General features: G+C 54.5%; 1 protein-coding gene across 1 annotated transcript in view; it reads left to right on the top strand.

Annotated features, from left to right (window-relative positions):
• Window positions 1-14,498, top strand: part of LOC139764750 (IQ and AAA domain-containing protein 1-like) — a 118,619-nt gene that overhangs the window by 13,281 nt on the left and 90,840 nt on the right. Inside the window, exons 4-5 of the mRNA XM_071691614.1 lie at window positions 2,893-3,066; window positions 13,060-13,197. Of these exons, the coding sequence (XP_071547715.1) occupies window positions 2,893-3,066; window positions 13,060-13,197 (312 nt within the window). The remainder of the gene's footprint in view (window positions 1-2,892; window positions 3,067-13,059; window positions 13,198-14,498) is intronic.

Genomic DNA, 14,498 nt, shown 5'->3' on the forward strand with positions numbered 1-14,498 from the left:
GACCCATGTCCAGGTTACCTGACCTGTTGACCCATGTCCAGGATACCTGACCTGTTGACCCATGTCCAGGTTACCTGACGTGTTGACCCATGTCCAGGTTACCTGACCTGTTGACCCATGTCCAGGTTACCTGACCTGTTGACCCATGTCCAAGTTACATGACCTGTTGACCCATGTCTAGGTTACCTGACCTGTTGACCCATGTCTAGGTTACCTGACCTGTTGACCCATGTTCAAGTTACCTGACCTGTTGACCCATGTCTAGGTTACCTGACCAGTTGACCCATGTCCAAGTTACATGACCTGTTGACCCATGTCCAACTTACATGACCTGTTGACCCATGTCCAAGTTACATGACCTGTTGACCCATGTCCAAGTTACCTGACCTGTTGACCCATGTCCAGGTTACCTGACCTGTTGACCCATGTCCAAGTTACCTGACCTGTTGACCCATGTCCAAGTTACCTGACCTGTTGACCCATGTCCAAGTTACCTGACCTGTTGACCCATGTCCAGGATACCTGACCTGTTGACCCATGTCCAAGTTACATGACCTGTTGACCCATGTCTAGGTTACCTGACCTGTTGACCCATGTCCAAGTTACCTGACCTGTTGACCCATGTCCAGGTTACCTGACCAGTTGACCCATGTCCAAGTTACATGACCTGTTGACCCATGTCCAAGTTACATGACCTGTTGACCCATGTCCAAGTTACCTGACCTGTTGACCCATGTCCAGGTTACCTGACCTGTTGACCCATGTCCAAGTTACATGACCTGTTGACCCATGTCCAAGTTACATGACCTGTTGACCCATGTCTAGGTTACCTGACCAGTTGACCCATGTCCAAGTTACATGACCTGTTGACCCATGTCCAAGTTACATGACCTGTTGACCATTGTCCAAGTTCCATGACCTGTTGACCCATGTCCAAGTTACCTGACCTGTTGACCCATGTCCAGGTTACCTGACCTGTTTACCCATGTCCAGGTTACTTGACCTGTTGACCCATGTCCAGGCTATCTGATGTGCTGATCCACGTCCAGGTCATCTGACCTCTCATCAGCATCACGAACTAACACCACCTGAGCCTCTCCTCCACAGCATGAACTAACACCACCTGAGCCTCTCCTCCGCAGCATGAACTAACACCACCTGAGCCTCTCCTCCACAGCACGAACTAACACCACCTGAGCCTCTCCTCCGCAGCACGAACTAACACCACCTGAACCTCTCCTCCGCAGCACGAACTAACACCACCTGAGCCTCTCCTCTGCAGCACGAACTAACACCACCTGAGCCTCTCCTCCGCAAAATGAACTAACACCACCTGAGCCTCTCCTCCACAGCACGAACTAACACCACCTGAGCCTCTCCTCCACAGCATGAACTAACACCACCTGAGCCTCTCCTCCGCATCACGAACTAACACCACCTGAGCCTCTCCTCCGCAGCATGAACTAACACCACCTGAGCCTCTCCTCCACAGCATGAATTAACACCACCTGAGCCTCTCCTCCACAGCATGAACTAACACCACCTGAGCCTCTCCTCCGCAGCATGAACTAACACCACCTGAGCCTCTCCTCCACAGCACGAACTAACACCACCTGAGCCTCTCCTCCGCAGCACGAACTAACACCAACTGAGCCTCTCCTCCACAGCATGAATTAACACCACCTGAGCCTCTCCTCCACAGCACGAACTAACACCACCTGAGCCTCTCCTCCGCAGCGCGAACTAACACCACCTGAGCCTCTCCTCCGCATCACGAACTAACACCACCTGAGCCTCTCCTCCGCAGCACGAACTAACACCACCTGAGCCTCTCCTCCACAGCACGAACTAACACCACCTGAGCCTCTCCTCCGCAGCACGAACTAACACCACCTGAGCCTCTCCTCCACAGCATGAACTAACACCACCTGAGCCTCTCCTCCACAGCACGAACTAACACCACCTGAGCCTCTCCTCCACAGCACGAACTAACACCACCTGAGCCTCTCCTCCGCAGCGCGAACTAACACCACCTGAGCCTCTCCTCCACAGCATGAACTAACACCACCTGAGCCTCTCCTCCACAGCATGAACTAACACCACCTGAGCCTCTCCTCCACAGCATGAACTAACACCACCTGAGCCTCTCCTCCACAGCATGAACTAAAACCACCTGAGCCTCTCCTCCGCAGCATGAACTAACACCAACTGAGCCTCTCCTCCACAGCACGAACTAACACCACCTGAGCCTCTCCTCCGCAGCATGAACTAACACCACCTGAGCCTCTCCTCCACAGCACGAACTAACACCACCTGAGCCTCTCCTCCTCAGCATGAACTAACACCACCTGAGCCTCTCCTCCACAGCATGAACTAACACCACCTGAGCCTCTCCTCCGCAGCATGAACTAACACCACCTGAGCCTCTCCTCCGCAGCATGAACTAACACCACCTGAGCGTCTCCTCCACAGCACGAACTAACACCACCTGAGCCTCTCCTCCGCAGCATGAACTAACACCACCTGAGCCTCTCCTCCTCAGCATGAACTAACACCACCTGAGCCTCTCCTCCACAGCACGAACTAACACCACCTGAGCCTCTCCTCCACAGCATGAACTAACACCACCTGAGCCTCTCCTCCACAGCATGAACTAACACCACCTGAGCCTCTCCTCCACAGCATGAACTAACACCACCTGAGCCTCTCCTCCACAGCACGAACTAACACCACCTGAGCCTCTCCTCCACAGCACGAACTAACACCACCTGAGCCTCTCCTCCACAGCACGAACTAACACCACCTGAGCCTCTCCTCCACAGCATGAACTAACACCACCTGAGCCTCTCCTCCACAGCATGAACTAACACCACCTGAGCCTCTCCTCCACAGCATGAACTAGTGTCGCTGGAGCTGAGCGACGTCCAACATTGTGATGACATCATGTCGGAGCTGAACCTCACACCGCAGGACCTTGTGGTGCCCATCCCGACCTACGTGCGCAGGGAGAGACTCCCCATCATTAATGAGGTCAGTTACTATGGCTTACTTATATACACATTAATGGTAAGTTATATACACATCAATGGTAAGTTATATACACATTAATGGTAAGTTATATACACATCAATGGTAAGTTATATACACATTAATGGTAAGTTATATACACATCAATGGTAAGTTATATACACATTAATGGTAAGTTATATACACATCAATGGTAAGTTATATACACTTCAATGGTAAGTTATATACACATTAATGGTAAGTTATATATACATCAATGGTTACTTATATACACATCAATGGTAAGTTATATACACATCAATGGTAAGTTATATACACATCAATGGTAAGTTATATACACATTAATGGTAAGTTATATACACATCAATGGTAAGTTATATACACATTAATGGTAAGTTATATACACATCAATGGTAAGTTATATACACATTAATGGTAAGTTATATACACATCAATGGTAAGTTATATACACTTCAATGGTAAGTTATATACACATTAATGGTAAGTTATATATACATCAATGGTTACTTATATACACATCAATGGTAAGTTATATACACATCAATGGTAAGTTATATACACATCAATGGTAAGTTATATACACATTAATGGTAAGTTATATATACATCAATGGTTACTTATATACACATCAATGGTAAGTTATATACACATCAATGGTAAGTTATATATACATCAATGGTTACTTATATACACATCAATGGTAAGTTATATACACATTAATGGTAAGTTATATACACATCAATGGTAAGTTATATATACATCAATGGTTACTTATATACACATCAATGGTAAGTTATATACACATTAATGGTAAGTTATATATACATCACTGGTTACTTATACACACATCAATGGTAAGTTATATACACATTAATGGTAAGTTATATACACATCAATGGTAAGTTATATACACATCAATGGTAAGTCATATACACATTAATGGTAAGTTATATATACATCAATGGTTACTTATATACACATCAATGGTAAGTTATATACACATTAATGGTAAGTTATATACACATCAATGGTAAGTTATATATACATCAATGGTTACTTATATACACATCAATAGTAAGTTATATACACATTAATGGTAAGTTATATATACATCAATGGTTACTTATATACACATCAATGGTAAGTTATATACACATTAATGGTAAGTTATATACACATCAATGGTAAGTTATATACACATCAATGGTAAGTTATATACACATTAATGGTAAGTTATATATACATCAATGGTTACTTATATACACATCAATGGTAAGTTATATACACATCAATGGTAAGTTATATACACATCAATGGTAAGTTATATACACATTAATGGTAAGTTATATACACATCAATGGTAAGTTATATACACATCAATGGTAAGTTATATATACATCGATGGTTAAGTTATATACACATCAATGGTAAGTTATATACACATCAATGGTAAGTTATATACACATTAATGGTAAGTTATATACACATTAATGGTAAGTTATATACACATCAATGGTAAGTTATATACACATCAATGGTAAGTTATATACACATTAGTGGTAAGTTATATTCACATCAATGGTAAGTTATATACACATCAATGGTAAGTTATATATACATCGATGGTTACTTATATACACATCAATGGTAAGTTATATACACATCAATGGTAAGTTATATACACATCAATGGTAAGTTATATACACATTAATGGTAAGTTATATACACATCAATGGTAAGTTATATACACATCAATGGTAAGTTATATATACATCGATGGTTACTTATATACACATCAATGGTAAGTTATATACACATTAATGGTAAGTTATATACACATCAATGGTAAGTTATATATACATCAATGGTAAGTTATATGCACATCAATGGTAAGTTATATACACATTAATGGTAGGTTATATACACATCAATGGTAAGTTATATACACGTATAGTAAGTTATATATACATCAATGGTAAGTTATATATACATCAATGGTAAGTTATATACACATCAATGGTAAGTTATATACACATCAATGGTAAGTTATATACACATCAATGGTAAGTTATATACACATCAATGGTAAGTTATGTATACATCAATGGTAAGTTATGTACACATCAATGGAAGGTTACTTACACATACAGTAATGTTGGAAAGGATCACAATTTTGCGCGTGATCAAGATATTCCTATGAGTCCACGTGGAAAATGAAACACGAAAAGTTCCCAAGTGCACTTTCGTGTAATAATCACATCATCAGGGGAGACACAAGAGAGAAATATAACAGTCAGTTGATATACATCGAAGAGACATGTTTACCAAATGGCGTCCCAGCTTCGTCTCTTCGATGTATATCAACTGACTGTTATATTTCTCTCTTGTGTCTCCACTGATGATGTGATTATGACACGAAAGTGCACTTGGCAACTTAGCGTGTTTCATTTTCCCGTGGACTCATAGGAACACATATAGTAAGTTAATACACATCATAGTTAAGTTATATACACATCAATGGCCAAGATCTTGGAGTCATTGGCCTTTTCTAAGGGCCATTTTGCCTGTAAGACACCTTACCTGGCCATTTTACACTTAAGTATTCCTAGGAGAATCTGAACGTTTACTTTGGTCATACTGACATGAAAATTTGCATGGCTCTCATTCATGAGGTGAGGATGTGAGTGGCTCTCATTCATGAGGTGGGGATGTGAGTGGCACTCTTTCATGAGGTGAGGATGTGAGTGGCTCTCATTTATGAGGTGAGGATGTGAGTGGCTCTCTTTCATGAGGTGAGGATGTGAGTGGCTCTCATTTATGAGGTGAGGATGTGAGTGGCTCTCTTTCATGAGGTGAGGATGTGAGTGGCTCTCTTTCATGAGGTGAGGATGTGAGTGGCTCTCATTTATGAGGTGAGGATGTGAGTGGCTCTCTTTCATGAGGTGAGGATGTGAGTGGCTCTCATCTATGAGGTGAGGATGTGAGTGGCTCTCTTTCATGAGGTGAGGATGTGAGTGGCTCTCTTTCATGAGGTGAGGATGTGAGTGGCTTTCTTTCATGAGGTGAGGATGTGAGTGGCTCTCATTCATGAGGTGAGGATGTGAGTGGCTCTCTTTCATGAGGTGAGGATGTGAGTTGCTCTCATTCATGAGGTGAGGATGTGAGTGGCTCTCTTTCATGAGGTGAGGATGTGAGTTGCTCTCATTCATGAGGTGAGGATGTGAGTGGCTCTCATTCATGAGGTGGGGATGTGAGTGGCTCTCTTTCATGAGGTGAGGATGTGAGTGGCTCTCATTCATGAGGTGAGGATGTGATTGGCTCTCATTCATGAGGTGAGGATGTGAGTGGCTCTCATTCATGAGGTGAGGATGTGAGTGGCTCTCTTTCATGAGGTGAGGATGTGAGTTGCTCTCATTCATGAGGTGAGGATGTGAGTGGCTCTCATTCATGAGGTGGGGATGTGAGTGGCTCTCATTCATGAGGTGAGGATGTGAGTGGCTCTCATTCATGAGGTGGTGATGTGAGTTGCTCTCATTCATGAGGTGGGGATGTGAGTGGCTCTCATTCATGAGGTGGGGATGTGAGTGGCTCTCATTCATGAGGTGGGGATGTGAGTGGCTCTCATTCATGAGGTGGGGATGTGAGTGGCTCTCATTCATGAGGTGGGGATGTGAGTGGCTCTCATTCAGGAGGTGAGGATGTGAGTGGCTCTCATTCATGAGGTGAGGGTGTGAGTGGCTCTCATTCATGAGGTGGGGATGTGAGTGGCTCTCATTCATGAGGTGAGGATGTGATTGGCTCTCATTCATGAGGTGAGGATGTGAGTGGCTCTTTTTTCATGAGTGAGGAATTTGAGTAGGCTTCTCATTCATGAGGTGAGGATGTGAGTGGCCTCTACATTCATGAGGTGAGGATGTGATTGGCTCTCCGTCATAGAGGTGAGGATGGAGTGGCTCTCATTCATGAGGTGTTGATGTGAGTGGCTCTGCATGTCAGGAGTGAGGTATTGTGAGTGGACTCTCATTCATGTAGGTGAGGAATGTGAGAGGCTCTCATTTATCGAGGTGAGGATGTGAGTGCCTCACTTCATGAGGTGAGGATATGAAGTGGCTCTCTTCATGAGGTGAGATGTGAGTGTGCTCTCATTCATGAGGTGAGGATGTGAGTGGCTTGGCTTTTGTGGTTTGTTAAGTCTTGATCGAATAAATAATATTAATCGTGCGGGGGAAACAACGGCGGGTTTCTCAGATGATAAAAGGGGACCTGGGTCGCAGTAGTTTTCGAGCCCGCGCTCTCCCTGGGTAAGTGAAGGTCGAGTGAGGCGCCGCCCATATCAGGGGGGCGGCGACTTCCCGTTGCGTGGGGTTTGTGTTAGCATGAGCTTATGCGACCCCCGCCCATATAGTGTTAGGGGTGTGTTCATTCATAGGTGAGGATGTGAGTGGCTTCTCATTCAATTGAGGTGAGGATGTGAGTGGCTCTCATTCTTGAGGTGAGTATGTTGAGTGGGCCATTGCCACAGTCACATGTTGGGCCTAAGGTCCACAGGTGACTGTTGGGGCCCCGGGGACCCCCCCAAGGGGGGGCAGGCCCCAGGTGACTGCCCCGGGGGGGGGGGTCCAAAAATTTTGGGGCCCCAAAAGGGGGTCGGGGCCCGGGGTTTTTTCCCCCCCCAAACCGGGCCTTTCCCGGGTTTTCCCCCAAAAAGGGGGGGGGGGAAAAAGGGGGGGGCCCCCCCCAAAAACCCGGGGCCGGGCCCCGGTTTTTGGGGGGGGGTTTTTTTTTCCCCAAAAAATTTTTTCGGGGGGCCCCGGGGGTTTTGGGGGGGAAAAGGGGGTTTCCCCCCGGGGGGGCCTTTCCCCCAAAAAGGGGGGGGGGCCCCCCGGGGGGGGCCCCCCCCAGGGGGGGTTTGGGGGGGAGGGGTTTGGGGCCCAAATTTTTTTTTTTAAACCCCCGGGTTTTTTCCCCCCAAAACCCCCCCCCCCCCCTTTTTTTTTTTTTCCCCCCCCCTTGGGCCGGCCCCCTTTTTTCCCCCCGGCCCGGGGGTTCCCCGGGCCCAAGGGGCCCCCAAAAGGCCCGGGGGGGGTTTTTTTCCCCCCCCGGTAGGGCCCCCCCCTTTTTTCCCCCGGGGGTTTTCCCGGGGTTTTTTCCCCCCCCGGGGGCCCGGGCCCCCCCCCCAAAAAGGGGGGGGCCCCCCTTTTTTAAAAAGGGTTTTTCCCCCCAAAAAAAAGGTTTTTGGGGGGGGGGTTTTCTGGCCCCCGGGGCCCGGGGGGCCCCCCCCCCCCCCCGGGGGCCCCCGGTCCCTTTTTTCCCCCCCCCAAAAAAAAAAAAAGAAAAGGGGTTTTTTTCCCCGGCCGGGCCAAAAAAAGGGGGGGGCCCCCCCCCCTTTTTTAAAGGGGAAAAAGGGGGGGGGGGGGGGTTTTGGGGGGGGGCCCCCCCCCCCCTTTCCCCCCGGGGGGGGGGTTTTTTTTCCCCCCCCCAGGGGGGGTTTTTTTTTCCCGGGACCTTTCCCCCCCGGGGGGCCCGGGGGCCCCCCCCCCCCCCCCCCCCCCCCCCCGGCCCCCCTTTTTTTTCCCCCAATTTCCCCCCCCCCCCTTTTTTTCCCCCCTTTTTTTGGAAACCCCCCCCAAAAACCCCCCGGCCCGGGGGCCCCCGGGGGACCCGGGGCCCCCCTTTTGGAAAACCCCCGGGGGGGGGCCCCCCCCTTTTTTTTAAAGGGGGGGGAGGGGGCCCCCCCGGGGGGGGGCCCCCCCCCGGGGGAGGGGGTTCCCCCTTTAAAAGGGCCCCCCGGGGGGGGTCCCCCCTTTTTGGGGGGCCTTAAGGGGGGGCTGGGCCCCCCAAAAACCCCCTTTTTGGGGGGGTTTCCCCCCCTTTTTTCCCAAAAATTTGGGGGGCCCCCCAAAAAAAAGGGGGCCCCCCCCGGGGGGGGGGGGGGGGCCGGCCCCTTTTCCCCCCCCAAATTTTCCCCCCCCCCCAGGACCCTTTGAGCGGGGTTTTCCCTCCTAAAAATTGTGTTTTTACCTCCCCCCAGGGGGGCGTGAGGGGGTTGGTCCCCCTCCTGCACTGTGTGTACCTCCCCCGGGGGGGCGTGGACCCGGGCCCCGGGACCTTTTAACCACCACCCTCCCCACCTCCCCCTTCCTTGTTTCCCCCCCCCCGGGGCCCCTTTCCCCTTTTCCCACCCCTTTTCCTCCCCCCCCAATTTTCCCCCCCCACAGTGGTGTCCCTCCCCCAGGAGCGTGACCCTGGCCCCCCCCCCCGGAAAATGGTGTACCCCCCCGGAGTTTTGACGGGGTTTTCCCCCCCAAAAAATTTGGTTGTAAATCCCCCAGGGGGCGTGAGCGGGGGTCCCCCCCGGGAACTGTGTGCCCCTCCCCCCAGGAGCGTGACCCGTGGTCCCCCCCGACACTGTGTGTACCCCCCCAGGGGCGTAGCGTGGTTCCCCCCCGGGACACGGTGTACCTAAAACCCGGGGTTAGCGTGGAGGCCGTGTCCCCCCTAACACTGTGTGCCCCTTTACCCGGGAGGGGTGAGCGGGGCCCCCTCCGGCCCATTGGGGTTGTACTTCCCCCAGGAGGTGAGCGGGGCCCCCGGGACACTGTGTGTACCTCACCCAGGAGGCGTGGAGCGCGTGTCACTTCCCCTGACAAAAACTGTGTAGTACCATCCCCCATGACGCGTGAGCGGGGGTCCCCCTGTTCCTGACACTGTGTGGTACCTCCGGCCCAGGACGCGTTAGCGTGGCCCCCCTCCTGACAGTGGTGTACCTCCCCCGGAGCCTGAGCGGTGGTCCCCCCCCTGACACTGTGGTGTACCTCCCCCTGGGAGCGTGAGCGGGGGTCCCCCCTCCTGACACTGTGTTTACCATCCCCAGGGAGCGGTGAGCGTGGTCCCCTCCTGACACTGCGTGTGGTAACCGGTCGCCCCAGGCGTGACGTGTGGTGTCCCCTCCTGACACTGTGGTACCTCCACTGCCTCCGCCCGAGGATGCGGTGAGCGTGGTCCCCGTCCATGGACTAACTGTGTGTACCTCCGGCCCAGGAGCGTAGCGTGTCCCGCGTCCCGACACTGGTGTGTACGCTCCCCCAGTGAGGCGTGAGGGGGGGGCAGGGGGGGGGGGGGGGGGGGGGGGGGGGGGGGGGGGGGGGGGGGGGGGGAATGCGTCCTCTCTGACAGTGTGTTCCTCCCTAGGAGCGTGAGCGTGGCCCCCATCCTGTCAGCAGCTGTGTACTCCCGCAGGAAGCGTGAGCGTGGGTCCGCTCGACATGATGTGTACCTCCCCCAGGAGCGAGAGCGTGGTACCATCCCTGAGCACTGTGTGTACCTCCGCCAGGAGCGTGAGCGTGTCCCCCCTGCACACTGGGTGTACTCTCCCTCCTGGAGCGTGAGCGTGTTCCAACCTCCTGTCACTGTGTTGTACTCCCTCCAGGAAGCGTGAGCGGCGTGGTCGCTCGCCTTGACACGTGTGTACCCCCCCAGGAGGCGGGAGCGGTGGTTCACCGACCTGCACACTGTGATTACCACGTCCCCTAGGAGGAGCGGTGAGCGTGGCCACACGCCCGACACGTGTGGTACCACATCCTCCCAGTGAGCGTGAGCGTGCATCCCCCCTGCGACGGACTGTGTGTCCCCTCCCCAAGAGCGTTAACGTGGTCTCCCTCCGGGCACAACGTTTCCGTAGGTGTGTTACCTGTCCATCCGACTGGAGCGTGAGCGTGGTCCCCCGCTGCACACTGGTGTGTACCTCGCCTGGAGGCGTAGATGCGTGGGTCCTCCCTCCTGGAAGTGTGTGTGACCCCCGCCCACGTAGCGAGGAGCGTGGTCCCCGCTCCAGACACTCGGAGTGTACCCCCCCGCAGGAGGGTGCGCGTTGTCCCCTGCCTGCCACTGGATTGTCTATTACCGCGACACCTGCAGGAGCGTGAGCGTTGGTCGCCCGTTCCTGACACGTGTGTATCGCTCGCCCCCAGGAAGCGGGTCAGCCGTGGTCCCCTCATGACAGTGTGTACCTCTCCCTAGGAGCGTTAGCGTGGTCCCCCATTCCTGACACTTGTGTACTCCGCCCAGAAGCGTGAGCGTGGTCCCCCATCGAGATAGGGGGGGGGCGTGGGGGGGGGGGGGCAGTGGTGTGTACATCCCCCTGGAGCTGAGCGTGTGCCCCCCATCCCTGACACTGTGTGGGAACCGCCCACCAGACGTATAGCGTGGTTCCCATCCTGACACTAGTGTGTAGCCTCCTACCAGGAGCTGAGAGACGTGTTCCCTCCTGGACACTGGGTGTACCTCCGCCCTGGAGGCGTGAGCGGGGTTCCCGCGTCATGACAGTGTGTGATACGCTCCCCCGCAGGAGCGTAGAGCGCGGTCACGCAGTAGAGCTTAGCCTGACACTTGTGTGACGACTTTCCCGACAGAGAGGGTGGAGCGTGGTCCCCTCCTGAACATCTGTGTGTACCTTCCCCACGTCTGCACGCCCGCAGGAAGAGCAGTGAGCGTGGTCCCCAACCCTGACGACTACGTGTGTCCCCTCCCCCCAGGGCGAGAGCGTGGGTCCCTTCCTGACATGTGTGGTACCAAAATCCCGCCAGGAGCGGACGCGTGGGTTCCCCCCGTCCTGATACTGTGTGGTCTTACCTTCCCCCAGGAGCGTGAGCGGGGTTTCCCCCCCTGACACTGTGTGGACCTCACTTCCCCAGAGAGCGTGAGCGTGGATCCTCCTGACATCTATGGTGTGATGGTACCTCTCCCAAGGACGTGAGCGTGGTACCCTCCAGACACTGTGTTGTACCCATCCCACTAGGAGCTGCGCTGTGTCCGCCCATGACACTGTAGTGTACCGTCCCCCAGGGAGCAGTGAGCGTTGTTCCCTCCTGACTGCTCGTGTGAACTCCCCAGGTGACCGTGAGCGTGGATCCCCTCGCTGACACTGTGTGTATGCATCACCCAGGTGCGTGAGCGGGGGTCCTCCCCTGACACCGAGTGTAACCGTCCCCCATGGAGCTTGTGAGGCGTGTCCCAATCCTGACACTGTGGACGAACCCGTCCCCTAGGAGCGGTGAGCGGGGGGGGTGGGTGGGGGGGGGTGGGGGGGGGTGTACGCCCGCCTGAACTGTGTGTGATCCTCCGGCAGGAGCGTGAGCGGGTCCCCCCTGACACGCTGGTGTGTACTCTCGCACTAGGTGGACTGAAGCGTTGGTCACACCCCCTGAGAACTGTGGTGTACTCCCGCTAGGAGCGTGAGCGTGGTCCCCTCTCTGACACGACGTGTGTGACCACCTAACCTCCCCCAGGAGCGTGGAGCGTGAGTCGCCTCTTCCTGACAACAGTGTGTGGTACGACATCCTAGGAGCGTAGACGTGAGTCCCCTACCTGACACTGTTGATACCTCCCCAAGGAGCTGATGCAGTGGTCCGCCCTGACCACTGGCGATGTAACCCCCCCCAGGAGCGTGAGCGACTGGTTCCCTTCCTGAACTGTGTGTGTAGCCTCCCCCAGGATCGTGAGCGTGGTCCCTTCCTGACACTGTGTGTAACATGCGTGGTCCCCTCCTGACACTTTGTACCTCCCCCAGGAGCGTGAGCGTGGTCCCCTCCTGACAGTGTGTACCTCCCCAGGACGTGAGCGTGGTTCCTCCTGACAGTGTGTGTCCCTCCCCGGGAGCGTGAGCGTGGTCCCCCCGACATGGTGTCCTCCCCCAGGAGCGGAGCGTGGTCCCCCCTGACATGTGTGTACCTCCCCAGGAGCGTGAGCGTGGTCCCCCCTGACACTGTGTGTACCTCCCCCAGGAGCGTGAGCGTGGTTCCCTCCTGACACTGTGTGTACCTCCCCCAGGAGCGTGAGCGTGGTCCCCTCCTGACACTGTGTGTACCTCCCCCAGGAGCGTGAGCGTGGTCCCCCCTGACACTGTGTGTACCTCCCCCAGGAGCGTGAGCGTGGTTCCCCCCTGACACTGTGTGTACCTCCCCCAGGAGCGTGAGCGTGGTATCCTCCTGACAGTGTGTGTACCTCCCCCAGGAGCGTGAGCGTGGTCGTGGGCGTCAGCAGTTGAGCGTGGAGGAGGCCGTGGTCCGGCTGCAGGCGGTGACGCGAGGTATGTTGGCCCGCCGTCACGTGCGTCACATGAGGCGACACGAGGAGCTCTTCCTGGCCCTGGTACGTACCTGCCCCGGGGACTGCTGGGGACTGGGGACTGGTGGGGACTGATAGGTGCTCGAGGACTGCTGGGGACTGGTAGGTACCCGAGGACTGCTGGGGACTGGTAGATGCCCGGGGACTACTGGGGAGTGTTGGGGGTTGTTAGGTGCCCGAAGACTGCTGGGGACTGGTAGGTGCCCGGGGACTGTTGGGGACTAGCAGGTGCTCGGGGACTGGTGGGGACCGGTAGGTGCCCGGGGACTGCTGGGAACTAGTAGGTCCCCGGGGACTGGTCGGGACTGGTAGGTGCCTGGAGACTAGTGGGGACTGGTAGGTGCCCGGGGACTGGTGGGGACTGGTAAGTGCCCGGGGACTGTTGGATTTTGGTAGACGTCCGGGGACTGATTTGGACTGGTAGGTGCCCGGGGACTGGTGGGGACTGGTATGTGCTCGGGGACTGCCGGGGACTGGTAGGTAGATGCCCGGGGACTGGTGGAGACTGGTTTTTGCCCGGGGGTTGGGGGGACTGGTAGGTGTCCGAGGACTGCTGGGGACTGGTAGGTGCCCGGGGACTGGTGGGGACTGGTAGGTGCCCGGGGACTGTTGGGTACTGGTAGGTGCCCGGGGACTGGTTTGGACTGGTAGGTGCCCGGGAACTGATGGAGACTGGTAGGTGCTCCGGGGATTGTTGGGGACTGGTAGGTGCCCGGGGACTAGTGGGGACTGGTAGGTGCCCGGGGACTGGTGGGGACTAGTAGGTGCCCGGGGACTGCTGGGTACTGGTAGGTGCCCGGGGACTGGTGGGGACTGATAGGTGCTCGGGGACTGTAAGGGACCGGTAGGTGCCCGGGGACTGGTGGGGACTGGTAGGTGCCTGGGGACTGCTAGGGACTGGTAGGTGCTTGGGGACTGCTGGGTATTGGCAGGTGCCCGGGGACTGGTGGGGACTGGTATGTGTTCGGGGACTGCCGGGGACTGGTAGGTAGGTGCCCGGGGACTGGTGGAGACTGGTTTTTGCCCGGGGGTTGGGGGGGACTGGTAGGTGTCCGAGGACTGCTGGGGACTGGTAGGTGCCCGGGGTCTGGTGGGGACTGGTAGGTGCCCGGGGACTGTTGGGTACTGGTAGGTGCCCGGGGACTGGTTTGGACTGGTAGGTGCCCGGGAACTAATGGAGACTGGTAGGTGCTCCGAGGACTGTTGGGGACTGGTAGGTGCCCGGGGACTAGTGGGGACTGGTAGGTGCCCGGGGACTGGTGGAGACTAGTAGGTGCCCAGGGACTGCTGGGTACTGGTAGGTGCCCGGGGACTGGTGGGGACTG

The sequence above is a fragment of the Panulirus ornatus genome, chromosome 51, assembly GCF_036320965.1.
Source record: "Panulirus ornatus isolate Po-2019 chromosome 51, ASM3632096v1, whole genome shotgun sequence".
Taxonomy (NCBI): Eukaryota; Metazoa; Arthropoda; class Malacostraca; order Decapoda; family Palinuridae; genus Panulirus; species Panulirus ornatus.